Source organism: Podarcis bocagei, assembly GCF_964188305.1.
Source record: "Podarcis bocagei genome assembly, chromosome: 1".
NCBI classification, from domain to species: Eukaryota; Metazoa; Chordata; class Lepidosauria; order Squamata; family Lacertidae; genus Podarcis; species Podarcis bocagei.
This window is the reverse complement of record NC_138125.1, coordinates 114,237,627-114,257,647: the sequence shown is the minus strand read 5'-3', so window position 1 is coordinate 114,257,647 and position 20,021 is coordinate 114,237,627. Positions and strand designations below refer to the sequence as shown.

The 20,021-nt window shown below is 42.7% G+C and overlaps 3 protein-coding genes across 6 annotated transcripts in view; 2 read left to right on the top strand and 1 right to left on the bottom strand.

Annotated features, from left to right (window-relative positions):
* Positions 1-7,259, top strand: part of LRP2 (LDL receptor related protein 2) — a 145,084-nt gene extending 137,825 nt beyond the window's left edge. Inside the window, 4 exon segments of the mRNA XM_081189106.1 lie at positions 2,020-2,130; positions 3,229-3,336; positions 4,006-4,077; positions 5,741-7,259. Coding sequence (XP_081045232.1) covers positions 2,020-2,130; positions 3,229-3,336; positions 4,006-4,077; positions 5,741-5,902 — 453 coding nt within the window. The 3' untranslated portion in view covers positions 5,903-7,259.
* A 1,737-nt stretch (positions 7,260-8,996) lies between these two features.
* LOC308580809 (retinol dehydrogenase 5-like) lies at positions 8,997-14,920 on the bottom strand. 2 transcript variants are annotated; one of them, XM_081182999.1, is made up of 5 exons: positions 14,496-14,920; positions 11,648-11,965; positions 10,932-11,190; positions 9,910-10,073; positions 8,997-9,406 (listed from the first exon to the last, which is right to left on the bottom strand). In XM_081182999.1, the coding sequence occupies exons 1-5, from the start codon at positions 14,521-14,523 to the stop codon at positions 9,153-9,155; spliced, it is 1,023 nt and encodes a 340-aa protein (XP_081039125.1). In that variant the 5' UTR covers positions 14,524-14,920; the 3' UTR covers positions 8,997-9,152. The 2 variants fall into 2 exon arrangements, with proteins under 2 accessions (XP_081039125.1, XP_081039126.1); XM_081183000.1 differs by having other exon boundaries at positions 8,997-9,403; positions 14,496-14,919.
* ABCB11 (ATP binding cassette subfamily B member 11) overlaps positions 11,999-20,021 on the top strand; it is an 83,184-nt gene continuing 75,161 nt past the window's right edge. For 2 of the 3 annotated variants that reach the window (XM_081195086.1, XM_081195085.1), the window contains exon 1: positions 11,999-12,493. The gene's annotated coding sequence lies outside the window, so the exon portion shown is untranslated. The remainder of the gene's footprint in view (positions 12,494-20,021) is intronic. The other variant, XM_081195087.1, reaches the window with a different exon arrangement.

The window sequence follows — 20,021 nt, the reverse complement described above, 5'->3', positions numbered from 1 at the left end:
ACCACCCTGTTCGCATGGAACTTCCCTTGCACGTGTTCAGTTGAAATAAATGTGTGTGTTTAAGAGCCAGTTGTGTTTTCAGAGGCGGTTGTGCTGTCTCTGAATATTATATCGAAGATCCCGTAACTATGCCAAAAATCGCACCAGGAAATTCTCTGCACGTGGAATTGTTGGGGAATGTTGTACACTGGAATGCTAGTTGATCGGGAAACTGTAGGAGGGCTTACACACACACACACACACACACCACCTGACCCTAGAATACATTTCCAGACAAATATAGGTGTCAGGGAATTGACATCGGAGCGAGAGGCGAAGGGGAGGCTCCCAGATGATGCTGGCGAAGGACCCAGCAGCAGGGGGAGAAACAGCTCAGTAGAGGGGGAAGCCAATCAGCGCAACACCAGGGATAAAGGGGGGCAGACGGGGGAATTGGAGAGAGGGCTCCAGGACTCTTCACTGGACATCAGTGAGGAGAGCCCAGGTCCTCCGCTACCCACACCTTCCCTGCGCAGAAGACTCCCGCGCAGTGAGAGGAGGAGGAGACTGGGTGTCAAACAACTTTTATGCTGGAAGAGGTTCAAGAAATGCCCACTGATGGATTCTGCCAGTGACTGAGGCAGCCACGATGAGAAGGGGCTGTGCAGTCAGAAAGGTTTAACAAGGCAAATTAACCGAGAAAGGCACCAGTTTACGCACGAGTAACTCGTACCCATTACAATAGGATATAGTAAATATTTTTTTCACAGTACAGTTTGCTCCAGGCCACAGTGGAATTGACATTACTATCAATTGGCACTATTGAGGTTTCACATCCTAAAATGCATTGCCTTTCAGCCTCCTTGTGCAGGCTCATCTTCTGCCACTGAGAGGAAAAACAGACTGTGGCTCCCCTCTGTCCATTTCTGTTCCTTCAAAACAGGAAGGCAGCTGGCTGTGCCTTTGACAGAGAACAGTTTCATGCCCTGCCTTTTCTGCCTCATAGGCCCTGAGGAAGAGAGCTCAGTTCCCTCTTTTTCCATAATTTTCTTGCCAGCTTTTAGACGGCACGTTTGCAGTGTTCTTATTGTTAGTTCCTTAAAATGGGGTTTTTGCTGTATTCCCCTAGGAGGTGAATCTCCTCCATTGTCAGATACTCGTTTGAAGTTTCAGCCTACCCTTCCATATTCCAACTAACCTTCTGTCCTCAAGGAGAACATAAATTCCCAGTGTAAAACAAAGACTAATGCACATACCCTCCAAAAGTAGCCATTTTCCCACCATGAAAAATAAATAAATCCTCCCAGTTTTTCATTAATTAGCTGATTCTTTTGGGGTTTTTTTTGAAGACTCTACATCAAGAGAGGGAGCTTGCAGCCTTCCAGTGATTGTTGGACTCTGAAGCCCATCAGCCCCAGCCAGCACAGGATGATGGGAGTTGTAGTCCAACCATATCTGGAGGGCCACAGGTTCCCGCATCCCTGCTCTACAGTGCGGTATCTATTTGGAAATTATGGTTTTGGAGGTATTTTCTTGCAATATGTTTGATTTGTAGAACCTTGCCTTCTGTTGTGTGGCATTTTTTAGTGACTGATGGGAAAATATTTTTATTTTTACCAGCTGAAATGATTTATGTAGCATCATCCTTCAGCCACCCTTAGGAGAATAGGCTTGGTTTGATAATCTCATACACTATTCTTTTCATATGTCACTGGAAACAATAATGTATAGTAAATTCCATGCTGAGTTGAATATATTCTAGAGCATCTAATGCTTATATTTTGGTTGTTTCTTTTTAAAAGAGAGAAAATATTTATCCCAGAAGAATTAAAATTACATGGAATTCTTATGTTACTGTTATGTTTTGCTTTAAGAATTTATAAAATTAATGGGTGATAATTCAGCTATATTTTACTCAGAGGAGACCCAGTGAAATTAATGACCATGACTAGGTTGGGTTCATTAATTCCACTCTGCTTAAAACTTGCTTAAAAACCACACAATATTATTTGGAAGTGAGCATCTCACTGTTCTTCTCAGAATGAAAACTTTGCTGTTGAAACTGGGAAGCAGCCAATCACATTTGAGAACCCGATGTATACGACGAAAGACGGAGGAGCTGGGGACATGAACGTAGTCCCTCCCACACAAGTAAGGGACAAACATAATAGGTGGTCTTTAATATTTCTTAGCCTGTTAACCATTTGATACTGCTTTCGCCAATCTTCCTTCTTTGGAAAGTACATCTGTAGGTTTGATGAAGTTTGAGAGCAAGGCAGGCAGCCCAAGACAGCACTAGGGCCTGCTCTGCTCAGATTGTCTGATTTCACACACACACACACTCAGCGCCCAACAGACACCATCTTTTCCTGTGAGGAGAAGGAGAAAGAGAACAAAGAGGCAGGCAGAGAAGACACCAAGGGGCTCCTTCAATTAAACTGTCCCCTCCTTCCCAACCTTGGTATCCCAGAGCAAGCTGGTCAGTAAATCGCACAATTCAAAGCTGGAGTTAGTGAAACACAATCTTCACAGACTTGGCTGAGTTTCTGGCCTAGTGGAACACAGCAGCTCATGCCTTGTAGGTCCCTACTCCGTGAAATCTGTTGCCAAGACTAAAAGTCTCTACCTCCCAGCAGCCATATTTATGTCTCCTTCTCTCCAGAGTTTCTTGCAAGCAATCGGAGACTGTGCCTGTGTGGCACTAATCCCACCTCCTCTCTCTTCATGCCTTTCCTGGTTCTGGGAGACCAGTGAGGAGAGGAGCTTGTCACAGCAGCAGCAGCAGCAGCAGCAGCAGGAGACACCTGTGCCTCTTCACCAGCCTGACTCATATCTGCCTCTTGACCTCCCTCTTCCTACTCTCCTGCTTCAGCATCTGCCTTTGCCCCCCGATTCTTGACTTCCCTCTGCCGCAGACTCTCCCTGCTCACTAAGCCCTGTTACTTCTTCATATTCCAACACCTCCTCCCCCCAGCCTTCTCCCTCTTCTCTCTATGATCACTCATCATTGTCCCGCCACCACTCCCTTGTTGGTTCCTCCCCAGCTGGTTCCTCCCACCATTCCTCTGTGTCCAACCAGTCCATGACACCTGGTCAATGTTACATTTCATGTTATTTGCTTTAGTATTATTTTTTTATTTAAAAAAACCACCTTGAGTGCTTTGGCAGGCAGCTAGTATATAAATGCAATAAAGAAACAAAATAGCTCGCATGTTTTTGCTGTCTTCTCAAACAGTTTTGTGTCAACAGGTAACAGCTTCCAGCAGCGAAGGGAATGAAAACTTTGAGAATCCAGTATATGCCACGCCAGTATCTCCCAGTGCTCCTCAGCCTCCTGCAAGCACAGATGCAGCACCGGTAATAGAAGGCTGTTCCTGCAAAATATGCCAGGATTGAATATGGAGAATGAGGCATCTTGCTTAGTAGAGCCCTTGGATGTCAAGTTCGTTGTGCCATACAGCGCTTGACTCATGAATGTGGGATATCCAATCCATGCTCAGAGCCAGACCCATTGAAATCAATGGCATCAGTAACTTAAGTGCATTGATTACAATGGATCTGCTCTAATTATTGCTTCATTGGATATCAGCCAGTAATATTTGCCTTCCATGATACTGCATATAATTTAGATATGCACCAAGAATGCTTAGTTTACCAAAACTAAAGGTAGTCATCACTTGTAAATATCTGCATCTTTATGCCTGTTTATTTCTCATCTTTCACCCATTCTTGCCCTCTTGTGTTTCATTTTATGCACACTTTGACCTGGTTCAGATTTGATAACTAAAAGTTGTGCCTGCTTAACTCCGCCATGCATCTGTTTTAGTCTTTCCTCTCTCCACCTATGCCTCAGTCTGTGCTGCAGGAACAGCGATGATCATCCTTGACATTTGGTTAAACCAGGTGCTAAATAGTCAGACTTTTTTAATTTCTTGGAATAGTTCCATTTTTCAGCTTGTGTTTGTTGAATCACCATTGATCTAAAAATAGGTGCAAAGTTTCAAACTTCTTTTTTTACACTTCCAGGAGTCAAAGTGGAGCTTCTTTAAAAGAAAACTGAAGCAGAGTACTAACTTTGAAAATCCAATCTATTCAGAGGTAAAGTCAGTTTGCTCAAATTCATTCTTGGCAAAAAAGGAAAAAAGAAGGGACTGCTGGATGACATCTGTCTGTCTGTCTCTTGGTCTGTCATTATGGCAGATGGTTTAAAACGTAAAACTGGCATGGACCACTAAAATGCTGGTGAATGGGTAATGAACTTGGGAGACATCTATATTGCAACAGTGCTCTCACATCAGTTTTAAGATCTCAGTTCTTTCATTGATGATAACCTGGGTCTGGCACAAGGACATTTTTTGAAGGGCATGGACCCTTTGATAAATGAACATGAACCTCACCATGACAGTGGTAGGATTTGGGCTCCCAGGCCTTAACCCAACACATCTTCCACTGGAATCAAGTGCTAAGAAGTAGGTCAGGTTCTCTGGGGACCTCAATTCAGCAGGGATGCCCTCTGCTGCTCTGCTCTCTTTCTCAGCAGTGTGTACTCTGGAATGTGTGAGATAGTAGAATTCTGGGCATAGCAGAAAGGATTGCTGTATGTCCTGTAAGATTGTTCGATATGAGACTACAGGCAGAGATCATTTGGGGGGGGGGCTCCATTCCTGACTCCCATGTGCGTCGGCAGAGCTTGCATAAGCCCCCCCCCCCCGTTCCACTCTGTTTTTGAGCCACTTCTGGATCGGCAGCAACAAGCATGTGAATGATTTGCTCCTCAATCAGAGGCACATAAATTGTTCGCTGCTGGTACATATGTACTGATCAGTTTTGTGGCAATACATTCCACAAGGGGAAGGAAGGAAGACTGGAGATTACAAAGAGTACAATGTGCATGCGCCGATATACGAGATACATAACTTGAGCCACAAAGGAAGAGGAGAGGGAGCATGAGACGGGAATTAAAGCACTGTGGTCACTACTAGGTCTCCCTGATACACCATTCACTGCAGATGAGGAGGCCCCTCCCCAAGCTTCATTTCTCCCGCTGCACCCCCTTTCTGAAGGTCTTCAGTTTCTCTCCCCCTACCCACAAAAAGAACACTCTACCTTTCTCCTCCACAAGCTTGGAACTGCCTCTGACAACAAAGTCAGTTTCACCATCTCTTAGCCTAATCTACTTCACAGAGGTCTTGTGAGGATTAAGTGGGGAGGTGGGGAACCATGTCCACCGCCTTGAGATCCTTGGAGCAGCAGTTCTCAACCTGTGGGTCCCCAGATGTTGCTGGACTGCGACTCCCATCATCCCTGAGCTCTGGCCTTGCTAGCTAGGGGTGATGGGAGTTGTAGTTCAACAACATCTGGGGGCACACAGGTTGAGAAAGGCTGCCTTGGAGGATAAATAAAATTCTCAATCTGCCTTCAGGTCCTTAGTGCCCACCATGTTTGTGAAGCCTTTGCCACAGGCCCCTAGTTCCCATGCCCAGGTGTAACAGGGCCTGTAACTAAGTCTAAATATGTATTAGTGACTTGCTGCATGCTTCCCTGTCTCCACTGCCTCTGCTGTTTCCCCTTTGTTGAATGGTAGGTTTTAGGTTCCTCAGACCTGTTCTCTACTCCGTAAAGCACGTTAAGCAATAGATCAACACACACACAGAAAGAGTGTGTGTGTGTGTTGATCTATTGCCTATGTCACTAAAACTGAGGCGTCAATTGAGGAGAGCTATGTTCAGAGCATATCGTACAATACATTTTGTTGTTTCAGATGGACAAGGAACACAGGGGAGATGCTGAAAGTGTCCCTCCCCCATCTCCATCACTGCCTCAGAAGATCATTCTCAAAAGAGATCAACCATTAGCCTATACAGCAACTGAGGATTCGTTCAAAGACACCGCCAATCTCGTCAAAGAGGACTCTGTTGTATAACTAGCTCAAATAGGGAATAATTAGGCACACTCGTTTGCACATATATTTTTGTAAACAGAAGGAGGAAAAAAAATGGTTCACATCTCTTTATAAAGAAATATATTTAGCCTTTAGCTGGAGACATCTGTTGAAACCATGCCTTGTTGTTATTATTTTTTACACATGTCAATGCCTATTTTTATGAGCAATTATCACGGTGTACTATATGTATATCTTTGCACTGACACTCTCTGAAAGTAATGTTATAAATATACTGTACATTTGTAAATTTCTGAAAGATTATCTGGATGTCGATGTTTTCGTATGAATCTATTCTGAAACTGCATCATGAGGGGTGCACCCCCTATGTAATTAATTATACTAAATAATATAGAGGAGAAGGTGGTGGCCCTCTGCTGAGTTGCAATAACCTTCAGAGCATATATTTATAGGCAGCGCTCTGCTAAGTCTGCACTGGTGCTTCTTCTATCCATCTCTGTTTTACATACCAGAGCATATGAAAAATAGGTGCCTCTTTGTATGATACGAAACAGAACATGAACACTTTCCACAACTCTTTTCTTGGGCAACAAAAGAATTACAAGTGGCACAGAATGTTTTTCTCGGGCTAATATTTTTCCTGCTGGAAAAAGAATCCTTCTTTCCCTCAGACATCATCTTTCCCTTAAGGTCCCAGTTTTATACACTGTCATTCCAAATGTCTGTAGGAAGCTGGGCTGTCCTTTACATTTTTGCTGCATCCACATTTAATTTAGCAACTTGTTTTCCTGGTCATCAATGGAAGAGTTCTATTCTCAGCTGAAGCCTCTGCAAGTCATTTGTGTATGGTTAAAACCAATTTTAGTCTGCTATCCAAAATGCTTGATTTCTGTGCCATAGCAATATGAACAATGCTGGTACGCTTTAAAATGAGCCGTCTCCGATGTTTTTCATGTGAACATTTTTGATATTTGTCAACTATTTATTTCCTGAGCTGGGCAACAATAGAAAGGGAAACCATTTTTACTTATACAGCCTTGTACTATACATCTTGTTAGTTTTTACTACTGATCAAGACTGCTTTGTAGCCATAATTTGAACCCCTTCAGGAAAATTGTATGTGCCACTCCAGGAATAGTCTGAGCTGCCATTTAGTGTTCCTGACCTAGCTACTCAGAATAACGCCAGGCTTCAAAATTCATAACAGACTAGACGTCTTCTGTTTGGAGCGCATATATATACACACACACACACCTGAATTCTCACAAGTCAAGTGCTATCCCTTTTTTAATATGCTTGGTTTTATTACCTTGATACGTACTTTGATTAGAAAACTGGAAAATGCTGCTGCTGAATAAATCTAATGTGTGTTTTATCATTGCCTGTGTTATCATTGATGAACTGTAGAGCATTGAGCCACATTCTCATCTACTGGGTAGAGTTCAGAAGTCAGAAACAACCACCATTTCCCCAAGACTAGATATGCTTATACATAGTTTGTAGTTCGAAAGAAAATTGCAGAAAAGGGAACTTGCAACACAATCACGTGCATATCGGGAAGATTTGAAGTGCTCATTCGTGGTGGCATGTCCTTACTTTATTTTTTAAAGAGGTGTGAACTCCCCAAATTCTTATTTTTATTTTTTTTTAAGCACAGATAAGTTCAGGAACCTGGAACAAGAAAACTCTTCAACTTAAAAAAAAATCCTTATGAATGCTTTATGAAAACTTTTGTTGTTGATTAAGCAATATATAAAACTTATCAAATAAGATAAAATAAAGGTACACTGTTCAGTTCAGGTCCATGGGATTGTTAGCAGCCAAATGCAAGTAAGTAGAGACAAGTCTGCAAAGGGTGATCATGATGGAAATGCTTTGTGGTTGAATCAAGGTGTTTTCCTCTCTTAAGGACATGGTTGTCATTTATTGTGAGACAGAGCTAGTGATTGGCCACGGTGCCCCTCCTTGGTATTGTGGTGGCTTCAAATGCGCTTACTTAGTCCAAGCACAGAAAAGTCAATAGCCACATCCATAATCACATAGAAGACCTATTCAGGTAGCTTTTCAGCAAACCGGTCAGTTGCAAAGCTGTATGGCATGAGGAGTAAAGGTCTGTTGCTGCCAAGAATGGAGAAGTTTGATTCAGTACATGTTTAAAGCTGAATCTATCTGATTCACACTTCCCCCAAATGATATACCAACTAAAATTGCTAGCCATTTATGTGTGTGTGTGTTATTGAAAAGTGTTCAGTTTTAAAGAAATAAAGTGATGCAAAGGAAAAAATGAGAAAGCTAGCCTTAGAAATTTGCATGTACCTGGATTTTGTGGTTAGTTCTCCAGATGAACAATATTTATCAAAATGTATATATTATGGGAATGGCATAATATATAACAACGATGTTGTTAGTGAAAATAACATCCCAAGTGCATTATATTAGGATAAATGGCTTGCAAAAATGTAAATAGTCAAAACGGTGTATTAAAATGTGCTTATTAGAAATTTGCACTAAAATGCTGATGAATGGGTAATAAACTTGGGAGACATCTATATTGCAACAATGCTCTTACATCAGCTTTAAGATCTCAGTTCTTTCATTCATGATAACCTGGGCCTGGCACAAGGACAAACAACCTTCTCTAATTAGAAGCCATTTCGTGAAGGGAAGTTCCATTTAGGTATCTTTCAAGGCATTTAACAGAAATCTAATTTCAATATCTCGAGCCCTGCTTGGCATTCGCACACAGTAGTGTAGAGGAAAATGTGGGATTTTCTTTTCTTGAGCTGCTGTACTGTCCTGTTGTGTGACTTCCTCTCTTTCTGGTGAACGGAGGTAAACTTAATTGAGCTAGTTTTTAATGATTAATCAGAAAACCTTAAGCAAACAAAACCTTTATCCTGACCTTTTCCCAAGACCATTGTGCACATCAAATCATGTACTGAACCAATAATTTCCTAATAGAAAAAATTCTAAGAAGCTCAGCATTGTAAACTCTTTGGGCTTAATTTGTGCCAAGACTCAGTCCCAGCATCTGTTTTTAATGCCAGGGCATTAAAATACGAAACAAGCAAAAATGAGCATGAGCATTTCCCTCAACACTGAGCAGTTATATTTTATTTCATTTAGATTTGTATCTCTTCCAGCTTTACAATCCTATGATTTTGTGATTAAAAATTTCAGAGAAGTTATATTCACCAGGCAAGATAGAAGAGTCTATAAGAGCACCATGGAGACAACAGTTTGCTTCAAAACATTGGCACATTCACCTGCCTTAAACATCTATTTGATATCTTTTTGCTGGATTACTGTCGCCTGCTGGAACTGGAAAAAGCATTCTCAGCATTGCGTCAGAGAGGAACGTGGGGGCATAGGAGAGCGGGAGCCACAATAGCTTTGCATCCCATCCAACTCCATAGCGCGTCCTTGGGTACTTGGCGGTCAAGGCGTGCTCCATACACTTTGTGACCTTAGAAACATCAGGATCACACAGCCTTCTCATGGATAGCCTTTGCAGCCTTAAATCTGCTAGGAAGATAAAAGACCCCATCAAATCAAGTGAAAATCCAGATTTTTAAAGCTAAGGGAACAGAGATCAAAACACAACTGTAGTTCTAAAGCAGCAATGCAAACACTTTTCACCCCACTAGTCATGCTGCGCATAAAACCCAGCAACTCCTAATTCATTCAACAGCAGTCAAGTCTGCATAAAATACAGCATGAAACCCCATTACCTGCAGCTAACAAAATTTCTTGAGTCATCTGTGCACCTGTTTTTTCTAAACGTGTCCTATGGGGTGTCTTGCTGTGCCAGTCTTGTCCTAGAGGTACCATTGTGAAGTTGCATTTTGCCAGTTTCTGTTCGTAGTAACACATTACATTTTGGACAAGATGGGAGGACTTTCAGCACTGAAGATGCTGATTCAGTAAGACTGCTCAGCAGCTTGTTAGATCTTGCCTGCCTCACAATTCACCAAGATTATTTTACACTCAGAAGGTGCCCTCCCATTTGCCTTGTCATTTGCACTTACAGTCAAGGAAGTATTTCTCCCCGTATGAGTCTCTGGCCTCTGGAGTCAGCTGGTTCCACAGTCTTTGTAGGTCTCTCTCAATGTTCCCTATATTAGTTACTCCTGTCTTAAAGAATCCTGGCTCGATAATGCTCACCTTTACTCCGAAATGATGCATATCCCTCCTAAGAGAAAAATTTTAAAAACTCATCAGTTTGTGGTGGGTTTTACCAATCCAATTAATGGTGCAATCTGAAGGCTGTGGGGCTGGTGAAACTGAAGAGGATGCACATGGCATATGCAATGTCCTGCTGGATGTTAACAAAAAAATGGTGAAAGTTAGGCCCATGAGTCTTATTTGTTTGCTTATGGTTCCCTTCCCATTGGAATAAGTGGGATCAAGCTATGCCAGGCAGAGATTAAGATCACCTGCTGCTACCCAAGATCCTCTTAGCCAAAGATGTTGAGGATTGAACATGGGACCTTATGCATGTCAAGCAGACAATGCTGGCGTGTGGCTTCTCACCCAGAATGGGGTCCTGTAGGTGGAATCTGTGCCTGGGTATTGCCTCCTGCAAATCCAAGATTGCGCCACCCTTACAGGAAGCAAATGCTCCTGACTTAGCTTTTTCCATGCTGTAGCCCTGATGCATCCTCTTCCGCGGTAATCCTACAACCGGCTATTATAAATGACAAATGAGTTTTGGCCTTCCTGTTTTCTTTTCCATGTGAACCCACAATTATACTTTTCAGTCGGTTCAGCCTGAGTTGCAGGCAGTCACAGATGTGATTGAACTTTCTGACAGTAAGAACTGTTGAACAGTGGAGCAGACTCCTTCAGGAGGTGGTGAACCCTCTTTCCATTGGAGGTTTTTAAGCAGAGGTTGGGTGGTCATCTGTCCTGGGTGCTTTAGTTGAGATGCCTGCATTTCAGGGGGTTGAACTTGGTGACCCTTGGGATCCCTTCTACAACTCTACAACTCTATGACCACAGAGACAGTAGTAATCTACCATCTGTCACCTACAAGTCCACGGCAACTCACCGCAAAGTGTCAGAGAATGCCTCCACTCCCCATTTCGACACACAATAGCCACCCCCTAGAAATGCCAGGCGGCCCAGAACACTTGACACGTTGACAATCCTTCCTTTATTTTTTTTCAGGAGGGGGAGGAGCTTCAAGGTGATCCCAATCAGCCCCATTAGATTGACATCCAGGGTTTTGTAGAAATCATCCAGCTGCATCCAGTCAGTGGGGGCCATGGGTATGGATCTCCCAGCGTTATTTACCAAGCCATACAGTCCTATTTGAGTATTTTAGGAATAATTAAAAAAAATGTGAAGAAGCATGGAAAGGATATCAGAATGAATATGGGTTTGGAGACTTGTCCTGACCTCAGATTGTTACACTATATATCTATATATGAAAAATTTCTGGCTGTAATTTGTAACACTATGTATTCTTACACTAGCAGAAGTAAATGATATCACATGAACAATCTTGACATTTTGCACTGTGTATAATTGTGCTTTAAAAACTGGAATGAATCTAAAATGCATATACCTAGGGAAATCTGGAGCCCAGGTGCCTCAAATCAGGCTTAATGTTCAAGAAATAGCGTATGTCATTTAAACCCCACAGACGTTGTAGACCATCTGGACAAATTCTGAGCAAACCATTCTGAATGGATGCTCAATTCAGGTTGTCTCGAGGTGCCCCCTGTCTTTTGAAAGCAAGGCTGTGTTCTATAGGCTGCTTACCTACGCCCTCAGTTTCTGCCCGCACAAACTCCACAGCCTTGTCAATACTGCCAGGGTCCGTTAGATCAAGCTCCACAGTTTGCAATGACAAGGAGGTGTTGGCTAGTAGCTCCTGGCTCCCTTCCTTTGAGAGACACGCAGCAATGATGCGGAATCCTTTCTGGTCGAGGTACTTAGCCAGGGCATGGCCAAAGCCACTGTCACATCCAGTGATGACAATATACTTCCCCCTCAGGCCTTCCACTTTGAGGCAGTCTCTGATGAACCAGCAAACAGCGATGGAAAGGATGACAGCCACCATCCCTATCTGTCCGCCATCTGAAACAAAATCAGGACAGCAGTGTGTGGACCTATCTGCCACAAGTGCTTGCCATTCCCGTCAACTTGGGCCCTTCACAGAGGCTTTTGTTTCCCGTTCCAGTTTCATTGAATCTTCCCGTCAGTATAAGTTGGCAGCTAGAGACTTCTGGCACAACCTGAATAGTATCCAAGAGTAACATGCTTTGGAGGAGCAGATTTCTCCACAGCAGCTTCTCAATAGTTCTCTGCTGCTTTCAAGATGGCATCTGCTCTATATTGGCCACTAACTCCCATCTGAAAAACCCTTCAACGTGAAAAAAGGGAGCTCAGTTAGCAGTTGGGGCAGTGCCCATTATGGTGAACATTCATTAGTATTCAAGGCAATGATGAACATAGGATAGTGAATGGAGAGGGGAGGGGAGGGAAGTTTGATGGCTCTCGAGTGATGTGGAGGACTGTGTTCTTTCTGTTACTTCCCACAATACCATTCTGCAATGGAAACGGATCGCAACCCTGAGCAAACCGCGAACTTTGGGCTCTTTTTTGGTGAGTATAATGACCCCTCTGCTTTGTGTTTTGTATGCTGATACTGGTGCTGACAATCTATATTCTGATCTATCAGAGACTAGATTTAGCATGGTGTGAACTCTCTTTCTCTTTCTTTCTTGACTGCCTTTCACTAGCCTGACCATTGTAACAAAAATGTGTTCACAGTGTTTATTCAGCAAGTGATGCCAAGGAAGTTTTCTATCTGCACATCTTTGTATATGAAGCATGCAAAACACGTTTGCTTGGGCAAATGAATGCTCTTAATTGTGAGGCGATGTAATGATGATATCTTGCCATGTTGTTAGAGTTACACAGGGAAGTTGTAAGCAATGAAGTCAGCAAATATAGCCAGAAACATTTACAGCAGTGCTATTTCTCTAAAAAGATTGGTGCTGGAACTCACCATGAATGCCTCCCTTATTCTTTTATAATAGCAATGGTGCCCACCTGAGAGGTGCCAGAACTGAGTTCCGGCTGAAAAAATGCCCTGATTTACAATAATTATTTAAACCCTCCCAAGGTGTCATACAATTAAAATACAGTACAGTACAAAAACAATTAAAAATTAAGAGCCGGTAGAAATAAATTACAAACATTCACCCTAAAAAAATACAAAGACACAGCACACAAACCATCAGCAGAACAAAACTCAAGAAGAAAGAGGCAGAAATATGTGGTCCTTCAGTGCTTCCCTAAACACTTGATGTCAGAAGTGAGGAAAACCACATTCTGAGTGGCAGATGCTAGTGCTAAGTAGGGCCAGAAAAAAGCTTTACCTCAAAGCGATACCCACATTGATACGTTTGTAGAAATGCTTGATAAATTCTTTAAGGAACACCACAGGTATCTCCGCTTACCCTCCCACCAGGAAATTCTTATACTGATGTTCACATGGGGTGTCATCAGCATAAGATACCAGTAAGGCACTGCAATTGAGTACCTATGGATCTATCTCCACGAGCTTTTTATCTCTTAAATCTCTGTCAGATAGAAAACTAATTATACCCAGCAGGCTCAAGGAGAGCACCAATTACAGCAGCCACATGAAATGCAGGCCAAAGATAAAGGGGAATTTAAATCAGGACTGAAGAAGAAGAAGAAGAGTTTGGATTTGATATCCCGCCTTTCACTCCCCTTCAGGAGTCTCAAAGCGGCTCACATTCTCCTTTCCCTTCCTCCCCCACAACAAACACTCTGTGAGGTGAGTGAGGCTGAGAGACTTCAGAGAAGTGTGACTGGCCCAAGGTCACCCAGCAGCTGCATGTGGAGGAGCGGGGAATCGAACCCGGTTCACCAGATTACGAGTCCACCGCTCTTAACCACTGCACCACACTGCCTCTCTGCCCATTTCATGACCCACTGAGCCAGACATAGCTCACCCTGCAGCTGTTGACGGTGGTATACCAGGTCCTTGACAACCTGTCTATGCCACCCATCCCAGGCAGGCTCCCCATTATCAAGCTTTTGGTAGAATTAACTTGCTGGGTCACCAACTGAGCAGACCTGCTTTAAGTGATGGGGGAGGGAGCTCAGGCAGAAACATTAAGGCACATCCATAATTGTTTTGGTAAGGATTTCAGCCCTATGTGCGCTTACTTGTGAGTAGGTCCCACTGGACTGAGGATTGCTCCCTTGAAAGAGCAAAACACGGAGCCTAAATACACTTACTTTAGGAACCACCAATGAACAAATCTCAGGGCCTGGTCTGACGATATCTGAGGCCACCATTTTCCTGAGATGACTATCTAGGAAAGACATTGACATTGCCTTGGGTTCCATGGTAGAAGAGAGACTGGATATTAATGTAACAGCAGCAGCAACAACATCAATAAATTAAATAAAATGAAGATCACTATCATCATCTATACAATACTCATGGAGTGGGACCTATTTTTGATTATTTAGCCTATATATGATAGTCACCTGTCAATACACTGACTGCGATATCTTCTGAACCATTTTGCCAAGGCGTTGGTTTTATGCCGTGACTTGTACTTACACTCTGCAGAGATGTCTCTCCCGCTCATTGCAGGGCCAGAACACTCAATTCTCGGGTTTTATGCTGGTTTCAGAATGGATGGTAGTTGGGATTTCAACTCATGAGGCTTCTCAGTAGCATCTGCACAATTACATCTTTCTGGCAGTCTAAACGAATATACAAGTATTACACTGTGATTTTCTTGCAGGCATTTACTGGCACTACTCAGGTCCTTGAGACGGTGTATATCTTAATGCCAGTGACCCCAGCTGACCCTTTCACTCAGGCTTAGCCTGATTTATATCCTTGATGCGTGCTTCTCCCACCTCAGCTGCCAACAGAAGGAGTGCCAATTCAAATTAGAATAACTTTTTGAAACCTGAAAGCTACCCCCTGCTCATTGGTGTGCAGGTCTCCTTCCTGCACTGTTCAAAGAATAAATAGATTAAGAAATGATTTGAGGTACTTGCCATCTTGTGGGTGTTATCTGCACAGCATCCAACTATTTCATTCATTATCTGGCAGGCAGGTTTTTGGACTTGAATAGTAGAACCTGGCTACCTATTTGAAAATTTGAGAAACAGCACGTGTAAGGAGGGTATCATTACTTCTCTCTTTCTCTTTGGCGATCACTCGTAGCTGAGTAAGATTGTCTTCCATAAACACAGTTTTAACAACGAGTCCATAAGTGACTGTGGAGGCCAATTCTGGATCTACACATCCTTCCACAGTGGGGACATTGGTTCCCAGGCGGGAGTTGATCACAGTGTGGATTTACCAAGTGTGTCTTCCTCTTATCACGTTTCTCCCTTACGTTCTGAGTTCGAGTGTCTTCAAAGCCCACGGCACCTTTGGTAAAGGCTGTTCTCCAACTGGAGTGCTCGCAGGCCAGTGTTTCCCAGTTGTCGGTGTTTATACTACATTTTTTAACATTTGCCTTGAGACAGTCTTTAAACCTCTTTTGTTGACCACCAGCATTACACTTTCCATTTTGAAGTTCGGAATAGAGCAACTAGCTTTGGAAGCAACTAGCTTTGGAAGACGATAATCAGGCATCCGCACAACATTAATTATAGCCATGGTACCAATGGCAATTTGAAATTCTGAGTCAAACTCTCGATCTGCATGTGAAGCTCTGGATCAGAGTGGAGAATGAGTGTGGGGAAAGCTAATTTTATTGAGTGTGTTGGGCTCTGAAATGACCAAGCAAGTATGTCTGCCTCTCTTTGAGGAAGAGGGAGAAATTGCTCCACCAGACAAGCAGAAATGCTGATAAGGAGATCTCATTAGTGTGACGTTGAATTCTTCCCATGGTGATTTACTTGTTATGAAGTAAATATGCATATTTATCCTATCAAGTTGCTTTGTTCCCTTTTGCAGCAAAAAATAAAATAAAAATTAATTAATTAAAAAAAAAAGTGAGTGAGAATTTTGAACCAAATGGCTTGTCAAAGTGATTCATTCATTTCAGCAGGCTAAATCTAACAGCAACCTCAGGAAGTTTCGGAGTTCATTTTAATTTTGATTGTCTTTTAAACAGATAGTATATTTAGCTATGCCGTGTCTGTGCTAGTAGGCATTTTACTGCTTTTGCAATGGTTTATAGCTACTAGCAATACAGATTTATGAATGACTTCATTTGTTAGCCAAAAGAAAACTTCCAAAACAGAATCACATCTCACCTGTGCCTGAGATAACACTCTGGTTTCTTCAGAGCTCGAAAGAAAACTCAGCGGAACTGAAATGACTGAAGCAATCATGGAAATTGCTTAAGCAGAGTGTGGGCTGGTGTTGCAACATTTATTCAACAAGAACGGAAAGTCTGTCAGCTTCTCATCTATAGCAGGGATTGTGGCTCTCCAGATGTTGTGGACTACAACTCCCATCAGCACCAAAATAGTCAATGGTCAGGTGTGATGAGAGCCGTTGTCTAACAAAATCTGGAAGGTCACATCTTTCCAGCGCTATGGAAAGCAGTTCTCGAAAAGTCAGCATTTCTCAATGATTCTGTAAGTCCTATCTGATTTTAGAACTCTGTCTACAGCTTCTGGAATGTCTGTGAATAGCGCATTAAAATATCACCTCAGGAACATTCTTACCTATGAATTTTAACATGGAAACACAAGACACTTGACAATCAAAGATATTGTGCATGTGCAGGGCTGCTAAATGGTTTAGGTTGTAATTAGTTTCAGATGAAAGATACAAGTGCAGCATGAAAGATTTGCTATGCATACTGCAAACATATATTCTATGGGCCTCGAAGTTTTTTGTAGTTTTTCATGAGTCCATCGTATAATGAATGAGAGATTTATTATATAAACATACTCAATGCTGTGGGGGAATGACTAAAATTAGTGTTTAGTTACACTGCACTTTCTGTTTTGCCTTCTTATCACTGGTAGTCAAGTTTGGGTCACACCCATGAAGATTGGATCTTGAATTCATAGAATTGGCTCACATAATCAGTTGACTAGATCTTATACTCATTTATGCTCCGCCACGTAGGAATGTGACTCACCTACTGCTTGGTCTCACTTTGTAAAAATACGTCTTGTGAGGTAAGTGCCATCTTATGGCGAAGAAAGAGGTGTGTGATTTCTGTGGAACTCCCAAAGTGCTTCTGAACAGTGAAGTGGTTAGATAATTTAAGACTCTGAACAGAATGACCTTATGGAGGCCCACCTCTTTTGATGGGAATGCGTGCTAATGCACACAGCTTCAACTATCAAGGCTGCCATATTTTGAAGAGCAAAATAGAGGACACATTTGCAGACTTCTACTTTTAGCTATGTATCACTACGACAACTCTCATTTTACATACTCCTGAAAAAAAGGCGTGCCCTGGAAAAAGAGGACATATGGCAAGCCTTCATAAGGAGACTCTTTTGACCGGCTGTGGGGAGACTTTGGCCCTCTAGATGTCGCAGAACTACAACTGCCATCATCCCAGGCCATTTGCCATGCTTGCTGGGGCTGATGGGAGTTGTAGTTCAGCAACATCTGGAGGGCCAAAGATTTCCCATACCTGCTTTTTATTTTTGTAAGATGCCCTTATTTCATAATGTGGTAATAATGATGCTCAGCTGAGTGGGACTTTTGCCTCAAAGTCAGGCCACATCACCACTGTTTCTGGACATAGGATATTCCCAGCGACTGGGATTCGGAGGCGTAATATATCTGAGAGTAGAAGCAGCTGTTGATAACCATGTCCTCTGTCTATAAGAATTTATTATCTTTACTCAGAATAAAGAATTAGACATCTCTTGAAAACAAACAGTTCTTCACTGATTCTTTGGCTATGAACACATCACAGCTTTAAAGCACATATCCATAGTTTGTTACGGGTGCTGGGAATTATAGCTATTTGTGAGGTAAACTACAGTTCCCATGGTTCTTTGAATGTACTTTTTAAAATATAGTGTGTATTCAGCCTTCATTGTACAGATGAACAAACTTCACTAACTTGCAGTCATTAATGAAAGATAATGTCCTTTTATTCAACATTTTGTTTCAGAAAGACAGTCAGCGGGGGGAAAACCTCTGCCTGCCTGTCTGTCTCTGTTGAGACCTGCATTCCCATCAGGAGCCTCATGCTAGTAGTGGCACAGTCAGGCTGATAATGCATAGAACCAGTGACAAAAGTGTTCTGGATTAACTAATCTAGAATAAAGGCTGCCCTGTTTTGATTTTCACCATGGCTACATCAGATTAGGCTTTCCAGTCCTATGCAGGTCTCCAGAAAAGTAAGCTCCGCAAAATGTTATGGGGTTACTTTCAAAAAATGCAACTTTTATATTGAATAATCATGTAAATAGATCTATGTGGTATAACCAGAGTTTTTTTCAGCCAGAGCTCGCCAGAACTCAGTTCCAGCACCTCTCAGGTGGGCACCATTACCATTCTAAGAGAATGGCGAGTTCCAGCTAGACTGACATACGTCCGGAAAATTCCTGACGTCCTGATTTTCGGGTATAAAAATGGTGTCAGGGGGGAATTTTGCTGAAACAGAAAAATGTCAGGGAAAAACCCGTATGTATGGGAAAAGCAGTGGAAACAGCTCCAAAAGCTTAAAATCACAATTTTGTTTTGGGGGGGAGAGGTTCCCCTTAACAATTTGGGTTTGTTCCCCAAAAAAGTTCAACAATTTTGCAGGTGTCAGGAATTTTACTTTTTGAGATATAGCAACCCTAATTCTGTTACCTCCTTTTCTAGAAAGATAGTACTGGGCATTACAAATAAACTCTTTTAAACCACTAAGATAATGCAGTCAAATCTGGATCTAGGAGCACATGAAGTTGCTCATCTGTTCCTTTAGTGGGAACACATCCTCATCCCGAACAGGCAACTGGCACATCTCTCATCTACAGCAGTTCTATCTTGAAAGGATTGAAACTCTGTTTATTGGCCTGCATCCAGCCCTCTGTTTCATCCAGTGCTTACATAGCCACACCTGACTCAGATATTATCGAGAAATGAAGCTGGGCGTCATCAGCATAGTGATTGGCACCTTGTCCCGAAACTCCTAATGACTGCTCCCACTGGCTTTACATAGATGGAAAAAACAACAACAACCCCAGGAGCCATGCTGGGTCAGGCCAAGTCCAGCATCCTGTACTCTCAGTAACCAACTGTTAAGTTGTGGGTGAACATATCAGACGACGCAGCGATTCTTCAAACAGCTCTTGTTTATTCAGAGGCCAGAACAGAACTGAGCTGAAGGGCTCAGTCAGCCTGCTTATATAGAGCTCCAGTACAACGTTACTGTAGCAACTTTCTAAAACTATCCAATCACTGAACTTTCGATCCTTCATTTGCATAACTATCTACAGTATCCCCCTGCTGGCTCAGGGTGAGAACTTCAGTACATAACACCAACCACTTGCTTATTGGAAGGCCACTAGCAGGGCCTGAGTGCAGCAGCACTGAGAATTTGGGGAGAGTTTGGTACTCAGTGGCACCTCATACTGCAAATACCAGGGGGCCAGGGAGCTCTCCCTCGGTGCTATTCTCTGGACATGATACTCTAGGTAGGACCAGAACCACCTTAAAACAGTGCCCCCAATATCCACCCCATTGTACTGACTCAGAAATGATGGCATGATTGATGGTGTCCAAAGCCACCAAAAGCCCAAGATGCAGCAGCAACACGGTCTCATTCCCCCTGTCTCTTTGTCTCTGTCTGATAGAGACTGATGGGGTGGAAGAATTGGGTAGCTTTGGAAGGTGCTGGCGGCGGGGGGAGGGTGCCATGTAAAGTGAAGCTCAAGTCACATGTGACCCCTTATAACAGGTTGCTAATCTGTGTTATGCACACATATACCTGAAAGAAAATCCCATTGAATTCAGTGAAGTTACTTCCCAGTAGACATGCATAGGACGGCGATCCTGGGGTTTAAATTTCTGAGCATAATTTTTTTTTAGGAAACTTCCTTAATTCAAGAGAGTGCCAGATTCAATGCACAGATACATGCAAATAACTTCCATCCAGGGCAGTGTGAGGTCTGGGCAGTTCTCCTGTCCTATCAAACAAGGGGTTGTTACTCT